General features: G+C 46.8%; 1 protein-coding gene across 3 annotated transcripts in view; it reads left to right on the top strand.

The window, feature by feature from the left end:
- The first annotated feature begins 2,549 nt into the window (after positions 1–2,549).
- Positions 2,550–25,422, top strand: part of TBC1D2B (TBC1 domain family member 2B) — an 87,160-nt gene continuing 64,287 nt past the window's right edge. Inside the window, exons 1-2 of one of the 3 annotated variants that reach the window (XM_082619654.1) lie at positions 2,550–3,005; positions 23,252–23,405. In XM_082619654.1, coding sequence (XP_082475780.1) covers positions 2,649–3,005; positions 23,252–23,405 — 511 coding nt within the window. In that variant the 5' untranslated portion in view covers positions 2,550–2,648. The remainder of the gene's footprint in view (positions 3,006–23,251; positions 23,406–25,422) is intronic. The other 2 variants (XM_082619653.1, XM_082619655.1) reach the window with 2 other exon arrangements.

A 25,422-nucleotide genomic window follows, 5' to 3' on the forward strand; every position in this document is an offset into this window, starting at 1 on the left:
TATAGAGTTTTTATCAATAGATAGTGTAGGTCCAGGACCCGGGTCTGCCAGCTTTCAAGGGGCCTAGGAAATGTTTGTAGCCTAAGAAAAGGATATTGGCTGCAAAACCCAAGAAAAAGAGGAAAATCAAAATTAATAAATATTTCATTAAATGTCTACAAAGTGTAACATTATGTCAACTTCATAGTTATCATAAAAATGTCACTCCCTTTGAAAACAATTTATAGGTTGGGTCTTTTCTTACTCAGCCAGGATTCCCAATAGACATGATGACTGCCAAGATATGGTAGCCAAATGTAAATTAAAATGAATTCCTCGTAGTCAGATACTATCCAGAGCATAATTCTAGAAATTCCTTCAAACATTTTTAGAGCAAAAATTATGTTTATTAGGGGATGTGGAGCATTTTAATATGTTTGATATGATACGGGGTGTGGCCTCCATAAGGAAGAGGGCAGGGCCTGCAAGCATGTTAAAATGACAGGGAGAGAGTGGAAGTTCAAGTGCAGGAGGGTCAGGCTTGAGGCCAGCTTGCCCACTGAGAAGCACACACACCAGCTCTGGGAGGGACGGCAAAGGTCTCTTGTCTAGTACCATCTGCCCAGACCCGGCCAGCCAGGCCAAACTCTTGCCCAGGGTGGGGGGCTCACTCTTGCCACCCGTGAAGGATGCCTTCCTCCTGCCTAGCAGGTATCTGCCTCTACCAGATACTCCACAAGGCTTAGTTCTGTCCTCTCAGTCGACAGTCTCCGGTCACCCCTACTTTTGCACAACTCACTGACAGAGCTGAGGGCGGAGGTGGGCTGTACCCGACTCCCACCCTGCGGCCTCCCGTATACCTCCTGTGTGTAGCTGTGTACGGCAGTCTCAGTTCTCCCGGCTCTTCCCCTTTCCATAGGATTTCCCGGTCACATCCCACCCTGGCTGCCTTCCCCACAAACCAACTAATCACAGCCCCTCTTGCCCATGGCAAGGCCCAAATTAAACATGGTTCCCTCACTCCTGAGGGTGGCCCATCCCATCCCTGCAGTGCATTCTCTGGCCTCCCATGTGTTGGGGCTGCTAGAGCCCCCTCTCCGAACCTGCTGATTTCAAAGGACATCAATGCTAACTGTGTAATAATAATAATTGATATACTGAGTGCTTACTATGTAAGCACTTTTACATGATCTTGTAATCCTTACAAGAACAATGGTATGAAGTAGCTTCTTATACTGTCCCCATTTTATAGATGAAGAGACTGAGGCTCAGAGAGGTAAAATAACTTGCCCAAAGTCACACCCCTGGTTAGTGGCAGAGCTAGGAGACAAATTCCATCAGTCTGCACTCAAAGAGAACCAAAGGGCACTAAGGTAGAGGTGTCCTTGCTGTGGCCAGCCAGCCAGATTCTTGACGGACCCTGGGGAAAGGGGTGGTCATGTGGCAGCTAACATAGAGCCCGTAGCTGGTTGGCTGGTGGGGTAAGCTCACTCTTGCTACCTTACTCCAAGTAAGCAGTCTAATTTGGTATCCCTCTCCATTTCAGAAAGCTCGATTTTCCACCTGCGTCTCTTAGTGTGTCTGTGTAAAAACATGCAAAACGAAGATGAGATATTGTTTTGATTTGGTCCTTTCACAAACGTAGCTATGACCTTCCTTTTTTCTTCAAGTAAAGTGAACTTTTGTATTTGCTTCTCCCTCACATCATCCAGGTCTCTGCGCCATGTCACCTCCTCAGAGGGGCCTCCCTGACCCTCTGGAACGTAGCCTGCCACTCCTGCCCTACATCCCCCCATCCTCTTACTTTGCTTTTTTGTGAAACAATGGCACTTGCCTCTTGAAGTTATTGTGAGAATTCAAATGAGTTAATATATAAAGCACTGGTAAGTAATACATGCTATTTAAGTGGTAGTCCTTTTTAAAATTTCATCACAGCGTGTATACAACACAGTATATATTTATCTGTCTTCTTTATGTAGTTTGTATTATCTCTCTCCCTTACTAGACTATTATCTCCATGAGGGCAGAAAAACGATTGGCTTGTTCACTGCTGTGTCCTCCATTGTCTGGAACTGTACCTGGCACATAGAAGGCGTTCAGTAAATATTTGTTGAAATCGGTGAACGAACTGAGGTCTGGAGAGGTGGGAAGTGCTTTGGCTTTCATTCACGCATTCTATAAACATTTACTGAGCACCCACTCAGCGCCAAGCAATAGGCTCTCTCATTTTTGTGATGCTAGCCTGTGAACCTGGCAGGGCAAAGATTTAAAAATAAAGTTTTGTAGTGAGGTATAATTTACATAGAGTGAAATGTACAGTTTTAAGGGGACCCCTGATGAATTTTGAGAAATGCGTGTTCAAAGTAACCCACACTCCCATAAAGAAATAGAACAATGTTTCAGCCCGGCAGCGCGAGGTTTTGCGCCCCAGGTTACACAAAGGAACAGAGGGCAGGGGTGATTCTTCCGGACCAGCCGCTGGGGCTCCTGCGGGACCGCCCCGGGTGCGGGCCGGCACTCCCGGGGGCGGGCGGGGGCGGGACTACAAGTCCCAGGCTGCTTTGCGCGTCCGCCAGCCGTACGGAGCGGCGGGGTTGAAGGGAGGGGGCTCAGCGGCGGCGCCGAGGCGCTGGGGGCCGCGGCGCTGGCGGTTGCAGCGCGGGCTGGCGATGTTGGGGCCCGGGGCCCGGGCGGAGGACGGTAGCACTGGCGAGGGCGCGGCCCCGGGGGCCGCGGCGGAGCCTGGGGCAGGGCCGGGGCGGGAGCCAGCGCGGCTGTGCGGCTACCTGCAGAAGCTGTCGGGCAAGGGCCCGCTGCGCGGCTACCGCAGCCGCTGGTTCGTGTTCGACGCGCGCCGCTGCTACCTCTACTATTTCAAGAACCCGCAGGACGCGCAGCCCCTCGGCCACCTGGACATCGCGGACGCCTGCTTCAGCTACACGGGCCCCGACGAGGCGGCCGAGCCCGGCGCGGAGCCGCCCGCTCACTTCCAGGTGCACAGCGCGGGATCCGTCACGGTGCTCAAGGTGGGACAGCGCGCCCCGCAGCCCCGCACCTGCCTCCCGGGAACCCGCACACACGCCCTTCCCCTGCTCCCCCTGCTCCCCCTGCCTAGCCTCTGGGGCTGCCCCCGATGCCCAGCTCAGCCTAGCTTCTCTGACCATCGAACTTTTTGCATACCTTCCTTTCTCTAAAGCCCTTCTGCCTTTCTGTCCCCACTTCTTCCTCAGACTCTGTCCCCGTCCCCATCTCAAGCCCTTTACCTGGGTTTAGGCCAGAGTGGCTGGGGGCTACTCAGTCCCTTAACCCGTTATCTCCCTCTGTGCCTTGCCTTGGGCCCTTCTCTGTCCATCTCCCTTCCCCTCCCCACCCCTCTCCTGTGGATGTCCTGTGTAACCCTCCCAGGCATTCATTACTGTAGACTTCCTCCCCTTGGGTAAGTTATTACCCTCTTCAGCTGCCTCTTCTGTAAAATGAGGATAGCAGTAGTATCTACTTCGTGGGGGTGTTGGAATTACATGAAATATACTCTAACCTCTCCTAAGTGTTACTGCATTCAGGGCTATAGACCGAGAGAGTCAGAGTTGGCAGGGCCCTTAAAGATAATCCACTGCAGTCTCCTCCAGAGTGGGCAGAGACACTCCAGCTAAGGTCACACAGACAGTAAGTAGCAGAGACTGTTTGCTTGCTCCGTATTTTGGCTGGGAGAGGAGGGAAACATTTGCTTCAACCAGTTCTGCCTTGCTCATTTGAGGCTTCCGTAATCTTTTTTCTACACAGTGTGTAGAAGCATGGGACTAGAGTCGGAAGTCCTGATTCTGGTGCTGAGAAGCCTTCCCTGTCCTTGGGGGGTCCCATCATCTCCTAGGGGCCCTCCTGCTTCCAGCACCTGGGCGTCTGGGCCCTGGCCTGGAGTTGGGTCTCTCTCCCAGCCTCCTTCCCTGCCTGGTTCCTGTGAGCCTCCACCCTCACTCCTCTCTCTTTCGCTTCTCTTCCGTATTACAAGCTGGGCTTTCTCCAGAGCAGCAGGGCTGGGCTGGGATGTATGAAAACTCTCTGCAAAGCTGGCCAAGTGGAGAGCAGAGTGGGCTGAGCCTGACGCCCTTGGCCTTGTGAGCACAGGGCTGTTCCCAGGATCTCCGAAACCAGCAACAGTTGGAGCTGCTCCCCAGGTCGTTTTTAGAGCTTTGTCAGCTCAGTTCTTGCTGCTTCAGGCAGAGTCTGATTACTGTGTTCTTTTAGGCTCTTCCATCCCTTCTTTAAGTGGGTGCAGACAGCCTTTTTCTGCAAAGGAAGCCAAGCAGAGTTGCAGTTCAACTCGGGCTTACTTAGAAAGCATTTGTATAAACTTGGGAGTGATCTGAGCGAGTACACAGGGACTTTTGCCAAAGAAAGGCTTGTCCTCACTGTATATATGGACTGTCCCTGTGTACAAAAGAATTTCTGGTGGAATTGTTTGTTAAAACAGAAAATAGAGCATCCTGTTTCAGATTTTCACAAATGACTTTGGAGCCCTCCATCAGGTTTTTCATTAAAATCTTTTGAATGATGGAGGTATCTACCTAAGTGGGGCTGCAAGATGCAGTGTCAGGAGTGTGACTCTAGACTTGGATTGACTTGAACTTGTGGCCTGAATCTGCCACTCACAGGTGTTGAGCAAACTATACCACCTCTCTGTCCCAGTTTCCTCTTCACTCTAGTGGGAATCTTACCTTCCTCATTGGTTAGTTTTGAGAATTCTGGAAAATAGCTGGCACAGAGTAGGCACTACATGGCAGCCATATGAAACAATAAGTAGTGTCTTTGGCCAATTATGTAGTACATTCATATAATGGAATATTATGCAGCCGTGAACATAAAGGAATGGGAGCTATAGGTGTCAACATGGATGACTCATAAACATAAAATTGAGAAAGAAAAACAAAGTTACAGATTGATTGCATACAGAGGTACCATTTATGTAAAGACTAAGAAGATCATGCAAACACATATGCTGCATGGGGATTGGGAGAGCTGTGTGGGCGTGATGAGCCCTGGATTCAGGATGGTGGTTCCCACTTGGGAAGAGAGGGGAACGTGAGTGGGAATGGGTGCTCAGGGGGGTTCTAGTGTCTTTGCAGTGTTTTATTTCTAGTACTGGGTGGTGTTTGTTATATTATTCTATCTATCTTTTTGTATGTTCAGAATATTTCTTTAAAAAAAAAGGAAACTGATTTTCATGTAGGTTACTGACTGTGGAATATTTTGGTATGTAAAGTTGAATTAGTCACAGAATAAGACAGCATGCCCGAGACAAAGTGTTTGCTTTATAAAAACAATGGAAATGGAAACATAGGCAAGCCTTTTCAAAGGAAGGGAGCAGTCAGAATGTAAGGTTTCAGAGTAGGGGTGTGTTTTAAGAAGGATTTTTTAAATTTTAATTTAAATTTTTTAATTTCTAAAAAATTAATTTTATTTATTTTATTTTTGGCTGTGTTGTGTCTTCATTGTTGCATGGGGGCTTTCTCTAGTTGCGGCGAGCGGGGGATACTCTTTGTTGCGGTGTGTGGGCTTCTCATTGTGGTGGCTTCTCTTGTCGCGGAGCATGGGCTCTAGGCGCGCGGGCTTCAGTAGTTGTGGTGTGTGGGCTCAGTAGTAGTGGCTTGCGGGCTCTAGAGCGCAGGCTCAGTAGTTGTGGCACACAGGCTTAGTTGCTCCGTGACATGTGGGATCTTCCCAGACCAGGGCTCGAACCCGTGTCCCCTGCATTGGCAGGCAGATTCTTAACCACTGCTCCACCAGGGAAGCCTGAAGAAGGATGAATTTTATTGTACAGTGATTCCTTCTGAATTGTGGGAGTAAAAATTTTATGGTGGTAAAAGTGGAAATTAGCAATTTATCTTCCTTTTCACCTTTCAGATCTAAGAACTGACTCCCGTAAGCTTTAATGCTTCCCTTTAGGGCTGCTCAGCGGTAGGGCAGACCCTGATTTCTAAGGGGGATTGTAGGTTAGTGAGGATTAAACCCTGCTCAAGCTTCAGCTAGTTGTATATAATTTTATAGATACCATTTCTTTTGACGGGTTAAAAAGAAAAAAAAAATCAGCAGTTTGCTTATTGTATTATCATATGGTTCTTATTTTAAAGTGACTTTCTGCCTTCTCTGGAGGAGCTGTGGTTTTGTTGAAGTTTTCCAAAATGTTTTACTGCTTGAGTCTTAATGAAAGCTGATACTGGAATTTCTTGGTAGACTTTTCTACTCATAAACTCAGGGATGTGGGCCTGACTTTACAGATGAGGGAATGGAGACCGGAGAGGGAATGTGATTTGTCTGAGATCTTGAAGATAGACTCAGATGCTCTTGGCTAGTAGAGACTCTGAGAACAGTGAGTGTCCAAAATGCCAAGTATCTAATTCTATTATCAGTTTTGACAAGTCTCCCTTTTTTTTTTTTGCTTTGGATTTCAGTGGTTTGGGATTAGATAAGATGTAGTGGTTTTTCCCTTACTGCATTTGATTTCTGTCCTTTTCATGCAGAATGAAAGCACCAGGAACATTTTACCTACCGATTCTTTACCAGGATGTATGGTACCTGTTACTAGACATTTGGAAACTGCTACAACAGACAGAAACTGATGCTTCCTCTGTGTGTGTGTGTGCGTAGAGGTGCTGGAGGCTTCTCACTGAGCTTTCCTGGATTCTGAGGCACAGGAGACCGTTCTGGAGTGAGCTGGCACTTAGGGAAGAGAGAGCATGTGACTGACTGGGGGTAAAGCTTGAATGACCCTGCTCTGCCAGATCTCCACAGTCCCTGGAGCAAGGAGCATCATCAGACTGTCAGCAGATGCACTCCGCTCCCTCTCCTCCCTTTTCTTGAAGGCATATGGTGCACAAATGGACATGTGTGTTGGTTTCTGAGTCGCACGTAACGGAACAATCATGCATCCCTCTTCTTAACGCACTTTTGTGGGAAGGATGCACATTCTCTGGTGTTGAAACTGCTCTCAGCTTAATGACAAACATTTGCTAGCTTGGGTAATCATAGTGTGTGCAGTACAAAATAGATGTGGTGAACCAGCCTTCTTGGCTAAATGGTTCTGCTAAGCTATTCTTCCCTGGGGCGTCTGCTCAGGGGTCTTGAAATGTTATTTAAATCTTTTATCGAGACCTGACTTCCCATGGATTTTTCCTGGCTTCCCAATGTGTAAGTTCCTTAAAGGCAGGTATAGTCTCACAGGTGTGATGTCGCAGTGGCTTTCTGTCTCCCACTGTCTGTCACACAGGCCTCATGGTAGTGTGGCCTCCACACTGTTTCCTGCTCAGGAGGCCCCAAGCACTGCTGTTTGCATCCTTGCCCTCCCAGAACAGCACCTGCACAAAGTAGGTGCCCAGGCAGACGTTTGTTGAACGAATGAGTAGAAGGTCGTCACCCAATAAGCGCTGATTTTGGTGTGAGCTCCAACCCTTTAGAAGTGATCAGCCAGAATTCACAAATGTATTAAATGACATTCTCACCACACGTCATGGAGGTGCCTGCCATTCAAGGAATGCCCAGTAAATATGACAGGCATCAGGGGTTCAAAAGACGGATTACCCTCGGTCCTTAATTTTCAGGTCTCTTGTATTTCATGCCCACAGTCTTGACTCTGAGGACACTGTTGTAGCAGTGGGTGAATGTTTTATGTAAAAGGCCATGTAGTAAATATTTTAGGTCTTGCATCAGTGCCATCTCTGTGACTACTCTGCTCTGCTGTTATAGCACAGAAACAACTGTAGAATGAGTGTAGCTGTGTTCCCATAATTTTTGTTTATGGATTCTGGAATTCGAATTTCATGTAATTTTCACACGTCACAAAATACTGTTCTTTTGGGTTTTTTTTTTTCCGTCATCTGAAAATATAGAGACCATTCTTGGCTTGTAGCTGTGTAAAAATAGACAGTAGGCTGGATCTGGCCCTCAGCCTGTAGTTCACTGGCTCTGGTGTTTTAGAAAGGCCTGGACACTTCTCATTCATTCTGTCACTTACCCATTCTGTGTGCTTAGGCACTGGGGGTATAGACTGAACAAGGTGAACACAGTTCCTGTCCTTGGGGAGCTTTCTGTGTAGCCCAGAGACAGACGTTAATAAAAACAAAAGCAACACCAACCAGTGCTGTGAAGTTTAAAAGGAAAGAGATGGGATGCATGTATAATAGGGGGTCCTAATTTAGTTTGGAAGGAGGAGGGCTAGGGAAGACTTCCTGAGGAAGTGACATTTGAGCTGAGGCTGAAGGGCACATTGGTGTTGACTGGAGAAATGGAGAGGGGAGTAGAGAGTTCTAGGGAGAGGAAATGGCAGGGGCAGAGCCCCTTAGGTGTGTAGGGGACTCAAGGAATGCCCGATGGCAGCTGGGGTGGAGGGGAGGGCCTTGGGGCCCGAGTTGTAGGAATCAGCAAAGAATTTTCAGCAGGGCTTAACAAATAATTGGCGTTTTATGTTTCCTCCCCAACTGATGATTGGGTTATATCCAGTATTTTCATCTAATTATGTTGGAGGATTGTCTTGTGTTTTAAGAGTTGAAATATTAATATGTTACCCACTGGAAAACAGGTTTTAAAGTTGATAAATGCAGAGTTGAAGATCTCGTGGTCCATTGCCTCTTAAGCACCATTGTTTCTGAGCAGGGGTTGCTGGCTCGGGGGCTGTGTGGCTACAGCCTGCCCCACCCCTCTCGGTGGACTGCCTTTCCCAAAGCATTCCTCATGACCACCTTCCCTGACTTCTCTCATGTCCCACTTGCTTTGCTCATATGCGTGTTACCAGTTTCCTTCCCCTTTGGAGGAAACCGTTGCTTGAGAAATGGAGGGAGGGGTCACATGCATTCAGGGTTGAGATGTGAACACAGCTCTCGCATCTCACTGAAGCTTCTGAGGGGTGGACGGCTCTCCTTGTTCAGGTGCCTGCATCCATCATCAGCCTTCCCATCCCTGGGCAGAACAAAATATAGATAATAACCCTCCTTCCAAAGAAAGAAAAGAACCCCGTTATTGTAGAAATGACTCTCCGGTTGGTGGAGTGGAAGGGGTTTTGATTAGGAATTTTCAGTTCTTTAAGAGATTTATGTAGTAGGGTCTTAATGACATTTGAGTGGGTGTTTAGCTACATCCTGGCAGGCCCAGTCCTAAGTGGATTTTGTTCACTTTCACAGAATGAATGCAATATGGAATGTGAATTAGGAAGTAGTGATGCTTCTAACCAGCGTCCTGCTAAATACTCTTCTTGGTGAAGTGAACGTGCCGGGTGCGTGGATGTGCGAGGCCTTCAGGGGTGGGAGGCCGAGGTGGTCCCCGGAGAGGCTGCAGGTGTCATGATCACGCAATGAACAGTAGCTCACCAAGCTGCACAGGAAACCCCAAATGGACAGATTCAGGGTGGTGGTGCTCCCTGAAATGGGTCTAGTCCTGTCCTGGTTTTTGAGCATCTGATGCCGTGTCCTACTAGAGCCCAACTCCCTGAGGGCAGAGTTTTGTCCCTGGTTCACCGCTTCAGCCTTAATGCTGAGCAGAGTGTCAGGCACGGATTATATGCTCTGTATATACTATGTAGCCGAATGAATACTTCATACCCTCATGTCATCTTGGGGTGGGTGTGTGGTATGCTCTTGTTGCACGGTCAGAAGGAGATCTGCAGTGTCCATTTCTTCCTTTAGCAAATAGTTTTGAGCATCCACCATGTTGTAAGCATTATGCTTTTTCTGCATATACAGCAGTGAAATTTTTCCGTTCATTTCAGAAACTACAGTGTCAAGACTTTAAAAATAGATTAGCACCTGATAGCTTTGAAAAAAACTTTGGAGAGAAACCATTTTTGTCTGTAGTATTCAGAGTTGGGAGTAAATATCAAATGTCTGCAAGTTTTTTGATCCTGAGGGAGGTTTGGCATCTTTCCATAGTAAATAAAGAGGGGGGCAGGGAATCCTGAATGTAAAGTACTGATTTGGATATCACCCAGAGCCAGAAATCTGTGGTTTGTACGATAATTTCTATGGGCATTGTGGAATTGGGGAGATCTGTGTGATTGATCACCAAGAAGAGCTCCCTGGAGAAGTGGGCTGGGGGGTTGGTTAGGTTTTGGTATAATTGTATAGCTGTTCAAAGGTTTAGCTCCTTTTGGATCAACAAGAAGTGTTCCCAGTCTGATGGGAATCAGCATCTTTTCATGAGTTTGCATGCTTGGCCAGTGCTTAACTTCTTCTGACTGATTGTGTGGGAAAACTGGAATCTGGGGGAGAAGGGGGCACTCAGGAGCTAAGATCCTTTGGCCTCCTCTCTGGCCCTTTCCAGGGCCAGCCGTCCTGGAAAGAGCAGACTTCCTCTGAGCAGTCTGCCCTCAGGTGAGAACTTGTCTGGGTGTCGGATGGCAGGCCTGGCGGTGGACTGGAGGCGGACAGGCCAGTGTTATCAGAGATGTTGATCTTGGATTATAGGAATTATTTCTAGGCAGCGAGCCCAGTTTTCATTTCCCTTTCCAGCTCTGTGATGTCCAGGGGAGACTGTGCTTGCAGAGAAGGAGCCTGTGTTTGGAAATCTGATGCAGCCAGCCAGCCATTCACCTAACAGTCTTGGTGGGGCAAGGCCGTGATGGACATCTAGCGGGAGTCAGGTGTTGCCTCTGGCCTCTCGGAGCTGTCCTGTTCTGGGGTTTCATTAGGGCATTGTCATCAAGTGGCTCTGTGAGGTGGAGGAAGTCGTTTGGTGTTTTTGTTCCAAGGGTCATTATCCCTGAGTCAGAACTGACGAGACCCTCAGATGAGCCCGCCCTGCCCCTTGTGTGATAGAGTGAGAAACAGAGTCCCACAGCTAGTTAGCAGCAGCTCTGGCACTAAAACCTCCCCCAGACGCCTGAGTGATGTTTAGCCATTTTAAACCCAGCAGTTTGATGCTATTTGCCATCTTACTCCCTTAGTAGGAAATTAGGCTTATTCTGTTTTTAGTTGTTGTACACAGATTCTGAAATTGGACATTTACCTCTTTGGTGCTGCAGCATAGATGTAAGATGTTCAAGTCACATGAAGATTGGAAATTAACAGTATAGATGATAAGCTTCCAGTGGGGGTTGATTGATTATAGACATTAGTGATGTTTCCCTGGCAGGGACTAGACCTGCACATCCCTGTTCAGGAGCCTTCTCTTTGGAGGTGTGCAGAGGAAAACTGACCCTTGGTGTGATTTCTCTTGCTGCTCTGTAAGCCATGCCCTCTAGCTTCAGAAGTGAACCAGTTTTGGGGCTTCCCTGGTGGCGCAGTGGTTAAGAATCCGCCTGCCAATGCAGGGGACACGGGTTTGAGCCCTGGTCCTGGAAGATCCCGTGTGCCGCGGAGCAGCTAAGCCCATGCGCCACAACTACTGAGCCTGTGCTCTAGAGCCTGCGAGCCACAACTGCTGAAGCCCGTGTGCCTAGAGCCTGTGCTGTGCAACAAGAGAAGCCACCGCAATGAGAAGCCCGTGTACCACAACGAAGAATAGCCCCCGCTTGCCACAACTAGAGAAAAGCCCGCACGCAGCAACGAAGACCCAACGCAGCCAAAAATAAATAAATAAAATAAATAAATTTAAAAAAAAAAAGAAGTGAACCAGTTTTTTAAGCTTCACAGTTTACACAGCTCTCTCACATATACTATCCCAGAGGTAACATGATGATAAGGCTATCTTTCATTTCTGTCCTTTAAAGGGAAGCATCTCCTTGAGAATTGTGGTTCTCAGATTGGTGTGGGGAAGGAGCCTCCTGGGATCCTGTTAACATGCAGGTTGTGGGGTTCCCCCCTAGAGATTCTGGTTCGGTTGGTAGGCCAGGGTGGACCTCAGGAATCTGCATCTTTATCCATTGTGCCGACCCTTCTGCTGCAGACCTTTGTGGTCCTCTCTTTGAGAAACATCACTCTCCGCCAGATCATGAATTACTGCTCTCTTTGACTGTGAAGTAAAGACTGGCCCTATTTGAGGATGGTTTTTTAAGCAGACTAGAAATAACTAAACTGCGTGGGTGGAGACCAGTGAAGTGTGAGCCATTTATCCTTAGGTTGACACTCTGTGGTTTATATCTGCTACCTTCTTTGCATTCTGAGTTTCCGTGCTCCAGAGCAATGGTTTGGGCCTGTGACTCCCTCCTCCCAATGGCCCTGAAGTTTCTGTCTCCTGAGCTGATCACTCAGTCACTGGCACAGCACCACATGCCAGTGTTCCTCCAGGGCCATTCAGAGGGAAGCTCCTGGAGGGCGACAGTGTTCGCTTGCCATCCTTAGGGTGATTCTGGGAGAGTGAGTTTTGATGATTACCACCACCAAAGAGCTGATAAGGACTTTCCGAGCCCCCAGCTTTTCACCCAGAGGGGTGAATAACCGATTGATATAGGAGAACCATCTGGTACTTTCTGGAGGTACCAGCTCTATCTTAAAAGATTGTTAGAAATCAACATGCTTCCCAAACACTCTTGTAAATTCACTGAAAGCTTAGGCAGATTTCTGGTCCAGGCTCCCATGTTCCTCCTCATCTCTGATGGGCGGTGCCTGGGAATCTGCCCCTCCCAAACCCCAGTTCATAAAACTTCCTATTAAGTCAGTCATTCCTGTGTCCTACTTTTAAGTTAAAAACCATCAAGCCAAAACACTGTAGTGTTGCACGGTGTGTGGAAACCATCGCAGACAGAGGTGACGTGGGGCTCTCCACCAGTCTGCTGGCTGTTGCTGCAGGAGTTTTTATTTATCCTGAGCTCATAAAACCCTGGCGCTCTCTTATTGTGCAATGGCAGAGCTGATAGGCAGCCATAGGAATGTAGCCCTGTGGTCACTCAGAGGCCGCGTGCTCCCCTTCCCTCTGAAACAGAAAGCGTTTTGACAGGCTTCCACACTTCCTGCAGGGAAGAGCAGGCCCAGAGACTGGCCTTGTCCTTGCCCTTGCCTTGGTGAAATCTGTCATCTAGGCCAGGCCCCTCACAAGCCCAGTTATCTTTATTGTCCTCTTTTCTAGAACACGCATTTGCTTGTCCTTGTTCTGTTTGTAGTCTTCTCCTAGTTTGTAATCTTCATTAAATTGTTAGAGGTGGGTTTAAGGAGTGGCTGATCTCTCAAGGTGTGTGCTTTTTAAAAGAAGATGCATGAATATCAGAGATGGCAAAACTCCTCAGATTGCTGCCTCCCAGAATGTGGGTGAGAATTGGGGCGCCTTCCTGAGGAGAGGCTGCCCCCCACTGCCACATGCCCAGGGAAAGTGATGGCGGGGGAAGTCTAGGTTCTTGCTCAGCCTTTGAAAAGTATTTAGATTAGAATTCATGTAATTATTTTGCCAAATAAGTTATATGAAAATGCTGACTTCAGGATAGCCAGTTAAAAAGACAAAAAAATAAGAACTTATCGTGTTAGAGGAACGGAGGTCTGTACAATTGCACTCCATTTTCCGAGGCGCCAGGAGATCCAGCATTATTTCCCTTCTCAGCATCTGTCACTGGGCTGAAACAGAAGATTTCAAAACTTTCCCAAGGAAAAACTACTTTTTTTTTTTCATTGGTACTGGGCCAGATCCCTTGAGATTGTTTCCAGGCCCATGGTTTTGAAATGTTCAGAAGAATATTTGGAACCTAAAGTTATTTATCAGATATGGGGTTGTAGTCTGTTTTTCATCTGAGTTTTGTTTTGTATTATCAGGCTGTTTACAATGTTCTTGTGCTATTTATTGCTTATGGAAGAATTACCTTGGAAATCCAGATATGCTTCTTTCTTTCTTTGTTTGGCCACGCCTTGGGGCTTGTGGTGTCTTACTTCCCTGACCAGGAATTGAACCCAGGCTACAGCAGTGAAAGTACTGAGTCGTAACCACTGAGCTGCCAGGGAATCCCCCAGATATCCTTCTTTAGATTTAAGAAATGAAAATTCCTTCATTATGAACAGGCATTGCATCCTTTTAAGATATGACTGAGTCAAACCATGCATGCAGTTTAAATTGCTTTCTATGACGTGTGCAAACTTAGCCCATCTGTATTCTCTTCTCGTGGCTCTCTCGTGACCGTTGGTTATTCTGTTCTTCTGGCTTATAAACATGGTAGGCGCTGACACTTTGGGGAGGAGCCCAGAGTTCACACCCTAAGTGGGTGACTGAAGTGCTCTCTCATCACCATATAGCACGATTGGTTCTGTAAGGGATGTCGGATGGCCTCATAGATGGGGTGTTTGAACTGGGTCTTGAGGGGTGAGTAGGCGTTTGCAAATGGGTTTAATTAGTGCAGTAGGAGGAGGGGTCGTTGAAGCTGAGCTGGCTTCTGTGTGCCTGTTGTGTGGGCAAAAGGCTATGGTCCTGTGGAGTGTGGGGCAGTGTAGGCCAGGTGACCATGCCAAATTGCCCAGCACTTAGAAGCCACCAGAGAGTTTTAAGCATGGGATAAATATGGCTTAGGTGGCTATGTGTAAGAAGGGGGTTTGGGGAGGGGCGAGAGGACAGCAAGACCAGTTAAGACGCTCTTGCAAAGGCCTGAGGTTGATGAACCAGGACAGTGTCAGGGAGCGGGAATCTGAGAGACTGATAAAGGGATTCTTTGGACTTGAAGACTTGGTGATCCTATTATGCTGGAGAACGGTTCCTCTCTTCTCTACATTTGTTTATGTGTGGTCTTATTATTGCTCACTACAGTCTATTTTTAAAGAAATGTCTTTAGAGAAGAATTGTGGCTCAGAGCAGCCGGTGGGAGCACCTTATAGCCGATTGATGGTCATGCTCTCTCCAGCCCGGTGAAGCTGTGCTGAGCCCCTTTCGATGTCCTGAGGACCTTCTGTACTGTCAAAAAGACCAGCCTCTGATGTGGGAGTTGTCCTTGCCCATGAAGCCAACACACTTTAAATTGAACTTGGCTGTTGGTTGGGGTCATCAACATTTCAGTATCTGAGAAAGACCATAGAGGAACTTCTGATTCCTGCTGACATGCTGAGGGGATGGATTTTGTCTTGGACGTGCACTTCTCCGTCTTCCCATTAATAGCAAGGCACACAGACCCAGGTTTGAATTTTGATGTGCCAGCTGGCTGTGAGATCATGATAATATGGATGGTTGACGCCTAATGAGTGTGCCAGGCACTGTTTTGAGCTTAACACGCATTAACTCATTTAATCCTCATAACCACGTCACATGAAGTAGGTTCCTGTTATTCACATTTTGCCAATGAGAAGTCCGAGACACATTAAGTAACTTGCCTAATACAGCTAGCAAATGGCAGAGCTGGGATTTGAACTCAGTTAGGCTCCTGAGTCCAAGTAGGTAATACTTTGGGAAAGTGGATGATACTATCTTGTGAGATTGTTATGAGCTTTAAATGATAGCGTGTATAAAGTGTTCAGCACAATGTCTGGCAGATAGTAATTGTTTACATAATGGTATTTAATATTATTACTAATATGCACGTATACATTATGAAATAGTCTATATAATTTTATTCCATTTTTGTAAAGAAAATTGCTACATGTATTTATGGATAGAAAAGTATCTGAAAGGATGTACTCCAAAGTGCTGATTGAAGTTATTACTGGGGATGTGGTTATGTTCATTTTATTTTCTTCTTTGTTTTTCTGCATTTTTCAGATTTTCCACAGCAAACATGGGTTATTATTATTATTGAAATAGAAGTCTAAAATATGTTGTTGGGTTTTGTTTTTGTTTATTTTTTTAAAGCTGAATAGGAGCTCCCAGGCAAACAGGAGCTCCCTAAGTGCTGGCAGAGTGAGGTGCCTCTGCAAAGCTATGGAACTCCACACTATGTTTAGTGACTTAGAATTTGTTTGGTCTTTTTCTCAGTTTGTCTTTTAATTTTGTATGGTGGTTTTGGACACACATCCAGATATTTTTCTCTGCTGTCTTTCTTTTTGGGTTTAGACAGGCTTTTACATTCCAAGAGAATAGAAATGTTACAGCAGAGACTTTTTTCCGTGTTGCTGGGGTAAATAATCAATGCAGTGAAAATCAACGCCTCCCTGCCCCTCCTCAGCGTGGAGTCAGCCCCCTAGAGTTGCCCGTGCGAGAAGCAGCTCTGTGGATTACAGTCTGAAGATCTGCCCTTCGAGCCTTCAATCTGGAGCTCAGTCCTGAAAGAGCGTTGGTTTTCCTTGTCCACAGCGTCAGGACGCACAGGGCATTTGTTGTCACAGGGCATTCGTCGTGGCCGTTGATTGCACTTCAGTGTGAACTGTTCAGGAGATCTCTGCACAGACCTTCCATGTGAAGTGCTGCTATGCTGATGGTTGGATGTAAAGTCAGATCATCCCCTGTGTACATTTAAAATTTGGCAGAAATCTACGCAACTGTTGTTACAAGATGCAGAGACAGAAACTTAATTTTAATTTACATAGGCATCTTCTACTAATTTAAATGGTTTTTATCTTACATTCAAATCTTGAATCAATTTTGAATTTATTTTCTTTTATATTGTGACTTAGATTTCACACCTAGGTCGTAATTCATAATACTTTTATTTCTTTCCAAATTTTTAGCCAGTTGTCCTAATGTCATTGTTTAATAATTAATGATTTTCCCACTGATTTGATTTGAAATGCCACATAAGTATTTTGTATCTATTTAGCCCTTTTTTTTTTTTTTTTGCGGTACGCGGGCCTCTCACTGTTGCGGCCTCTCCCGTTGCGGAGCACAGGCTCCGGACGCGCAGGTTCAGCGGCCATGGCTCACGGGCCCAGCCGCTCCGCGGCATGTGGGATCTTCCTGGACCGGGGCACGAACCCGTGTCCCCTGCATCGGCAGGCGGACTCTCAACCACTGCACCACCAGGGAAGCCCGTTTAGCCCTGTATTTTGATCCTCTGGTAGTAGAGTGCTGGTTTAATTATTGTGGCTTTATAATATGCTTACTTATTTGGTAGGGCAAAGCCTCATGCCTCATTTACTTTTTCAGAATTCTCAAAGGTTAAACTTCAGATGAATTTTATAATTTCTTTGCCATGCTTTGAAGAACTTTTTAGAATTTTGGCTGGATTTTTTTGTTTCTATAATGCATACAGATTTCTTAAATGTATAACTATGCATTTTGTGTTTTATTTGTAATTGTGAACATGTTTCTAACTGTCTGTTGCTGGTATAAAGGAAACGTTTGCTCACTGGGAGGGTCTGAGAGCTGAAAATTGACCAGGTCTCACCCAGTTCTGTACCCCTAGTGTTGACTGCTGCATTGGCCTAAGTCAGGCTCTTAATAAATATTTGCCAAGTGAATGAACAAACATTTCTATGTATATGGTGTTCCTCCTTTTTCTTCTTTTGGATTACTTTAGATAGATTCCCAGGAATGGAGTTTTTGGTTAAAGGAAATGAGCATTATTATAGCTTCTAAAATGTGCTGAGTCTTTTTAGATGGAGATTCTTTACCAAAGGGCTGGAGACCCAGGGAATAAGAGTGCTTGGGTCAGTTGGTGGTATAGTGAGAATGTAGTTAGGAGATGAGGCCTGACTCCCTGTGTGTGCTGCAAGATTGTGGCTCCAGCCCCCATCCCCAGTAATGCACTTGCCTGCAAGAGTGGGCCCTTAATAAATGTGTGTTGAGATGAATTAACTTTACTGTGGGACTTTTCTGAGCACCAAGGAAAGAGCTGGTGTTGGAGAGAGGGAAGTCCCTGGGACCCAAGAGGAGGGACAGGTGTCTGGGGCCCATTTCCCCAAGAGTGGACTTGTTTTGGGCTACTAGAGGTCTGGGTGCAAAGGCTTGTGGGAACAGCTGGAGTATCGCATGGTTCTTCTCAGCCAGCTTTCAGGGGCTGAATTCCACCTCAAGCTGGATGAGGCACGGCCTGGTTTCCATTCTTTGAACTGGCACCTCACGTCATGGTGCCTAAATGCAGCAGATGTCTGTCATATCAGGACTGTGCCCACCCAGTCCTTGTCTGCCCCCAGCTCCCCAGGGCATTCATGCAGCTGTGTAGGGGACAACCAGAATGGCTTTCCAAGATGTTTGGCATGGTCTCTCATGTTGGGATTTGGTGCCATATTTGAACTATAGTTTTAGCAGTTTTGAGGCAGCAGCAGTAGCTGAACATAGGAAAGAATGAGTCAGATATATGAATGCTTAACTGCATTCCAGTCACTGTGCTGTGCATCTTGGGCCATATTGAGGCCAGCAGGTTTTGCCTTTGTCTTGAAAGAACACACCTGCTGTGGGAAGCTGTCCTGGGCTACATGGTGTTATGAGTTCCCCATTCTGAGGATGGAAAGAGCATGTAGGTCAGGAGAACCTTATTTGGGTTTTGAAGGATGAGTAGGAGTTGGAGAGAATGGTGTCATGGGAGACTCAGGATATGGTCCCAGTGAGACTTCAGACAGTAGATGCTGACACTGACCTGTTGGATGCCTGCCTGGCATCGGCTCTTACTGTCTGCTGAGCTGTGAAGCTTTGCCTTGTCTTTGCTCCTTCCAGCATGATTGGGAATGTCTGTCTGGCTTTCCAGAATGTGGGACTAAAGCATTTAAAATGGTGATTTGGGGTAGGGTGGGGCAGATATTGATTCTCTCCAGGTTATGCTGGTGGTGGTGATAAGCTTCAGCCCTGACTGGCTCATTTGTCACCAGCTGGGCTGCAGCTCAGTGGAGCGAGCTCCGGTGATAGACTCCTTGAGGTGCTGTCTGTGAAGCCAGGTCACTCGAGGGTCCTTGCCTTCCTTTGGGAGGGGGCAGTGAAGACACTGAAACTGTGAGCCATCAGCCAGACCAGCCAGACCCATTCTTTAGGGTCCCCAAATAATGTTGGCATCTCCATGGACATTAACAGAGCATGGGGTGGTTGGAGATATGGAGGTACCTAGTTAAAGAAGAAAGTTATTTGAGTCATAAAGTCCTTTGGGAGGTGAATAATGTTGGCTGCCCCACACTCTCAAGAACCCCATGCCCTTGGTCATCCCCAAGGCCATTTCCCACCCGCTGGGCTTCCCACCTAGCCAGATCTCCCACCAACCTTGGCTCTCAAAATGGAATTTGTTTGCCATCATGATCTAGACCAGCACTGTTCAATAAAGACAGTGTGAATCAGTTATATACTTTAAAAAAATTATTTATTTATTTTTGGCTGCGTTGGGTCTTCGTTGCTGCACGTGGACTTTCTCTAGTTGCGGTGAGCGGGGGCTACTCTTCATTGCGGTGCGTGGGCTTCGCATTGTGGTGGCTTCTGTTGTTGCAGAGCACAGGCTCTAGGGTGCACGGGCTTCAGTAGTTGTGGCACGCAGCGTCAGTAGTTGTGGCACGTGGGCTCAGTAGTTGTGGCTCGCGGGCTTAGTTGCTCTGCGGCATGTGGGATCTTCCCGGACCAGGGCTCAAACCTGTGTCCCCTGCACTGGCAGACGGATTCTTAACCACTGCGCCACCAGGGAAGTCCCACCAGTTATATACTTTTAAGTTTTCAGATACCCACATTAAACAGGTGAAATTAGTTTTAATAAATATATTTTATTTAACCCAATGTGTCTATAATATTTCATCATGTGGTAGTAGCCGTATTTCACGTGCTCACGAGCCATGTGTGGCTAGCGGCTACTGTGTTTGGATGGGGCAGATCTAGACTAACTTTACGTGACTAACCAGGACTGGGGCAATGAAGACACTAGTTTGTGATTCTACATCTAATTAGGACTGAACAAGACCAAATCTCAGTTCAGTCTCTGTTTAAAAGATATCAAATGGGAAACACAGAGACTTTGTGGATCGATGCTGATTGTGCTGTTCTACTTTTTTTTTTTTTTTTTTTTCGATACGCGGGCCTCTCACTGTTGTGGCCTCTCCCGTTGGGGAGCACAGGCTCCAGACGCGCAGGCTCAGCGGCCATGGCTCACGGGCCCAGCCGCTCCGCGGCATGTGGGATCCTCCCGGACCGGGGCACGAACCCGTGTCCCCTGCATCGGCAGGCGGACTCTCAACCACTGCGCCACCAGGGAAGCCCCCTGTGCTGTTCTACTTTTAATCCTGCCCTGTCTCATGGGTCTCAGCTCCCTGAGGGAAGGGCCTCTGGGGGCTTTTCCGCCTCCTTGATCATAGCACATGCCCTGGAGCCATGTGCCCCCAACAGCCTTTCACAGCTGCTTGGGGATTGAATTCGAGATGCTTTTAGTGGTTGCTAGATTTTTTTTTTTTTAAAGGAAATGAACCCCAGTTAATCATTGTCTCGAGGTAGTTTTGCCTGCCTTATTGACCAGATTTCTGTAACATGAATAATATGTCAGACTTTGAGAGCATGTGATCTAAAAGTTTTTTTGCCCGAGGAATTTAGTGAGAGATGATTAAGAAGTTACTAACTGTTCCTCAGTCAGAATTTAATACTCAGAGATTTAAAGGGAAAAGGTTTTCTTGTAACAAGCAGCTTTCTCATGGTGTTTGCATTTCAGGAAACAGCTAGAGAGGTTAGTGATGGATCTGACACAGTATGGTCTTCTCCCTGGGATGGGGACGGGGGCCAGGCAGGGGAGCTGGTGGGAGGACCAGAACACACGCACACATGTGCACACACATGCACCCACTGTCAAAACACACACTTTCCCCTAAGCTGGGGGTCGGGAGACTAGGGGCTCAGTATGGATTCTGTGAAAGGAGGAAGGAGGAGGGATTCGGTGGGCTTTGGGTTCTGATTTGGCTGTCTCCCAGCCCCTTACTCTTCCAGCCACTCTCTCCCCTCGTCTGGGAATGCTGGGGTCTCTTGTCCTGTCTCGGAGCCAGACTGAGCCCCCAGTGTCCACCCTGCAACCAAACTGCCACTCAGATGCCAGCTGTGCTTTAGGGCTCCTGGGCCTGAGCAAATCTCCTCTTCTACCTGAATCCTGCTTCCCCCGACCCCCCAACTTTCCAAGAGCAATGACTTTGTCTCATCTCATCATTGCCCTGCCAAGAATCCAGGAAGGCACTCGAGTCCCTTTGGGCATGGTCCCTGCTTATCCCAGCTCCATCCCTCCTCCACCCCACTGCCAGCCTCCCCTTTCCTGTGCTCTCTTGCCTCTGGGCCTTTGCATATACTCTTGTCTCTGCCTGGAGCTTCTTTTTTGTCTTGTCCTTCTGGCCACCACCTGCTTCCCCTTTAAGACCAAGCTCCTGCATCATTTTATGATTACTTGTTCATTCATTTCTTCACTTATTTATTCAGCCAATATGTACCTGGCACTGAGCTGGATGTTAGAAAAATGGAGACATCTCAGAGTTTATGTTTATTGAAGAAGAGAGACATTAAGCCAATACTGTGAACGTTTTGAATCCACAGGTAGCAGTTTTCCTAAACTTTCAGTACCTGACCCTTGCCCCATCTCCTCTGCACCCTCCAGTCACACCAGCCCCACTTCACCCACTCTGACCTCTGTCATAGCACTTAACACACTCTTGAAACTACTGATTTATTTTTCCTATCTTTCTCACAAGCCCTGATTCCAGGTTCCTGATAGATAAATATTAATAGTAAATGTTGGTTGAATGTATGGATGAAATGATGGCTTGGCTGATAGCTGGAGGGCTTTTCTGTAAGATACCCAGAGATCATGTAGTGAATGGTTTTCCTTACCAGGGCTGTGCCTGCAAGTGTCACTAAAAAGACTCCAGGTTGTAGCAAGAGCACTTTGCTTGTGGACAGTAGAGGTTTGGTTTCTGGCTTGTCACTTGCTGTCGGGCCTACAAAGCAGTTTTCCAGATTGCCTCTGACCCTGGGGTAGAATTTATAGGTGCTGAAACCACTGTGTCTGATGTCTATACACCTTACTGGATGCCACTGGTTCCCATAATCATGCCATGGCATCCTTCTCCTTGGGACTCCTTTTTGGGGGCAGGCTGGAGACCTGTGACCCACACCTGCCATCTAGTTTGTTTGTTTATAGCTAGGTTCATTGTTTTGGGCTCCCTCTGTATCTTGGTTGATTTTTTTTTTTTAATGTTTATAGTGAAATTCACTCTTTGTGGTATATAGTTCTTTGAGTTTGGACAGATGCGTAGAATCATGTATCTACCTCCACAGTCATGGTGCAGAATAGGTTGATTACCCAAAAATCCGCTTGTGCTGCCCCTTTGTAGTCAGTCACTCCCTTCACCCAAGCCCTGGAAACCACAGATTTGTCTTCTGTCCCTGTAATTTTGCCTTTTTAAGAATGTCACATAAATGGTATTGTACAGTATGTAGCCTTTTGGGACTGGCTTCTTTCACATATTCATGTAATATTCATCCATGTTGTGTGAATCAATCGTTGGCTCCTTTTTATTGCTGAATAGTATTTCATGGTATGGATGTGCCACAGTTTATCTGTTCACCAGATGAAGGACATTTGGCTTGTTTTCACTTTTTGGCGATTATGAATAAAGCCTCTGAACACTTGCATGCAGGTTTTTGTGTGAATGTATATTTTTATTCCTCTTCATTAAATACCTAGGAGTGGGGTTGCTGGGTCACTTGGTAAGTGTATGTTTATAAGGAACTGCCAAACTGTTTTCCAAAGAGCTGCACCATTTTACATTCCCACCAGCAATGAATGAAAGTTCCAGTTGCTCTGTATCCTTTCCAGCCTTTGGTATTATCAATTTTAAAAAATTTTAGCCATTGTAATAGATGTCCTCTCTAGTTTTTATTTTATTTTTTTAATTTATTTTATTTTATTATTATTTTTTTTTGCGGTACGCGGGCCTCTCACTGTTGTGGCCTCTCCCGTTGTGGAGCACAGGCTTCGGATGCACAGGCTCAGCGGCCATGGCTCACGGGCCCAGCCGCTCCGCGGCATGTGGGATCCTCCCGGACCAGGGCATGAGCCCGCGTCGCCTGCATCGGCAGGCGGACCCTCAACCACTGCGCCACCAGGGAAGCCTCCTCTCTAGTTTTTAATCTGCAGTTTTCTTTGCTCACTCTCCCAGTTGCTGACAGGATCTATATACCATTATTTGATTTGATTTGGCAGGGATGTTATCCATACCCATGTGAGATTTGACTTCTTAAGAGAATTTATAGGTGCTCAGAGTGAAAGGGCACTGGGGATATCAAGCCTTCCTAAAACCTTTTGAGGAAAATGTTATATTGTATCATTCTGTAATTTTAGAATTTAAAAAGATTTCTTATTATTAGGGTTAAATTCTTTATGTAAAAATTGCTATTTTCATGACCAATTGTAGTGAACAAAAGTTACTAATCTTGAAATTGAAATTTCTCTGACCTGTTCTTTTTACCTCTCCCTTTCATGTGGCAAGGTGTTCAGTCTGTCCTCACAAAACATAATTATTTTTTTAAGCTCTCTATGTTATTGGTGGCCATAACACTTTTTCCCCTTCCTTCTTTTTAGGCCCCTAATCGTCAACTCATGACTTACTGGTTACAAGAGCTTCAGCAGAAGAGATGGGAATATTGCAACAGTCTCGACATGGTAAAGTGGGACAGCAGGACCTCCCCGACTCCAGGGGATTTTTCTAAGGGTCTTGTGGCCAGAGATAACACAGGTAGGTCAGAAAGGGAGGGCACCTGTGTCAGTGCTTTGTGTATCACCGTTTGACGTAGCAAGTCAGCTTAGCAGAGGAATTGAGAATGAAAATAATGGTGATGATCCCTTATAAATGGGCTGCATCCTATAGTTATTGAGGGCTTCTGTCTCCATGTACAGAATTGTATTCAAGCCCAATGACAACCTCAGGAGTAAGGCAAGGCTGGTGCTAAGCATCCTAAAGAGATGGTACGGCTGAGAGCAGTGGGTAGTGAGTTGTGGTGCTGAAGTCCAGTCTGACTCCAGGGCCAGCCTGCTCTCTACCCTGTCTGAAGGTGAAGCACCCACACCCGCAGCCCTGTGCACAGATATGTGTGCACACTGGGAAGATGTTCTCAAAGCACTCAACGTGATTCAGTGATGCTTCTTGGGAAGATTTTAACTATCAGACGCTAATTCCATTTTATCCTGGATCTGTGGTATTTCCATAACTCATGCTAATCCCTGGCTGATTGCAGTGTGGAGATGATGTGGTTTTATATTTGAATATCAAAAATTAAAACCCTGTGATCTTCTCATGACTGTCTGGTGGTGCTGAGCCTTGTTAACTGAAAGAACAGGACTATGGTTATACACAGACCATCCCCTGACCCGGCGCCTGCAGGGGCTACTGAGGTGGGGCTGTATTTGTGGTCCCTCTCTTCACACAGGGAGAAGAGCAGGCCCAGAAAAACCTGACCCCTGGGCCTTGAAGTAAGGCATGAAAAGGCCAGGCCATCACACCAGCATTTCTTAAGGATTGAAGGAGTGCATATTGGAATTTAGCCAGCATGGGCTAGTTCTCATGCCTGTTGGTCCAAGCTTTGTAACGCCTGCGGGACCTTTGCTCAGGAGAACACAGGCTACAGTCAAGCTTCCTGTAAATGAACGGTGGCGTTGGCACGTGTGCAGCCAACTTGTTTTTGGAAACAAACGCCTTCTTGGACTTCTTAAATTATTTCTTCCCTCCAAATCCCTGTTTTCCTGCCAGCCTTGTTTTTACCAATCAGCAGGTTAACCCTCTGGTCAGTGAGAAATGACTATGTGTGCTTCATTCCTCTTCCTATGCCGTGCTGTGAGAGTTCTCAGGTCATTTTCATGGATGTCTTAACACGAATGACAGCAGGAGCTGAGAGGATGCCAGAACCCCCTCTATGTTTAGTTTGTACTTCTGCTCATTGATGACGGAGTTATTTAAAAAAACACTGTTATAGTGCTTTTGATCAAAAGAAGCTCTATAACTCAGTATCAGTCACTTGGAACGGTTGGAAACCCTGCAGGGAAACCAGCAGTATTCATGGTGGTAGCTAGTGCCTTTGGCACAGATGATATTCACTTTGCCCCTGTTCCTTCTTTCTGAGGACACCAAGCACTTCTCTCTAAGGGAGACTCAGGCATTAGACCGAGAGGAGGACCAAAGGAATGAAGCCCTGTGGTCTCTTTATAACACGCATCCTTCCTTCTTTTAAGCCAAAGTGCTGAGGCTAGGGTGCCGGCAAAAGCACCTGCAGCCTGCATTTGGTTCTCTGCATTTGGTTTTGGGACTCTAGCATGGGAATTTGGAGCTGGCACCCTCTGGTGTTTACTCATTCATTGAGCAAGTAGATGCCCGTGATGGGCTTGGATCTCTCCCCTCACAGAGTTTCTAGTCAAGCAGAGTGAAGAAAAAGCGAGATCACATGAGAGGGAAGGTACAGGGTACCAAGAGCCATGAATGGGTTGAGCACAGCTTTGGGGTGGGTGGTTTCTGTCTCTGAGATCTGAAGATGACCCGGAGTCAGGCCGGGTAAGAGGAGCGCAGCGCCCTCCAGGAGCTGGAAGGAGGGTGTGGCCAGAGGGGGCCCGGCAGTGAGCTGAGCCTCGAGGCACACCCAGGGCCAGGGTGGGAAGGGCCTGGACCTCTGGGCTTGGGGTTTTGGACTCTCCTAAGAACAGTGGAATGCCCTTGAAGATTTTATGTGCAGAACCGACTGTAATTTTGAACTTCTGCCGATTTT

This window comes from Mesoplodon mirus (genome assembly GCF_964341445.2).
Source record: "Mesoplodon mirus genome assembly, chromosome: 4".
Lineage (NCBI taxonomy): Eukaryota > Metazoa > Chordata > Mammalia > Artiodactyla > Ziphiidae > Mesoplodon > Mesoplodon mirus.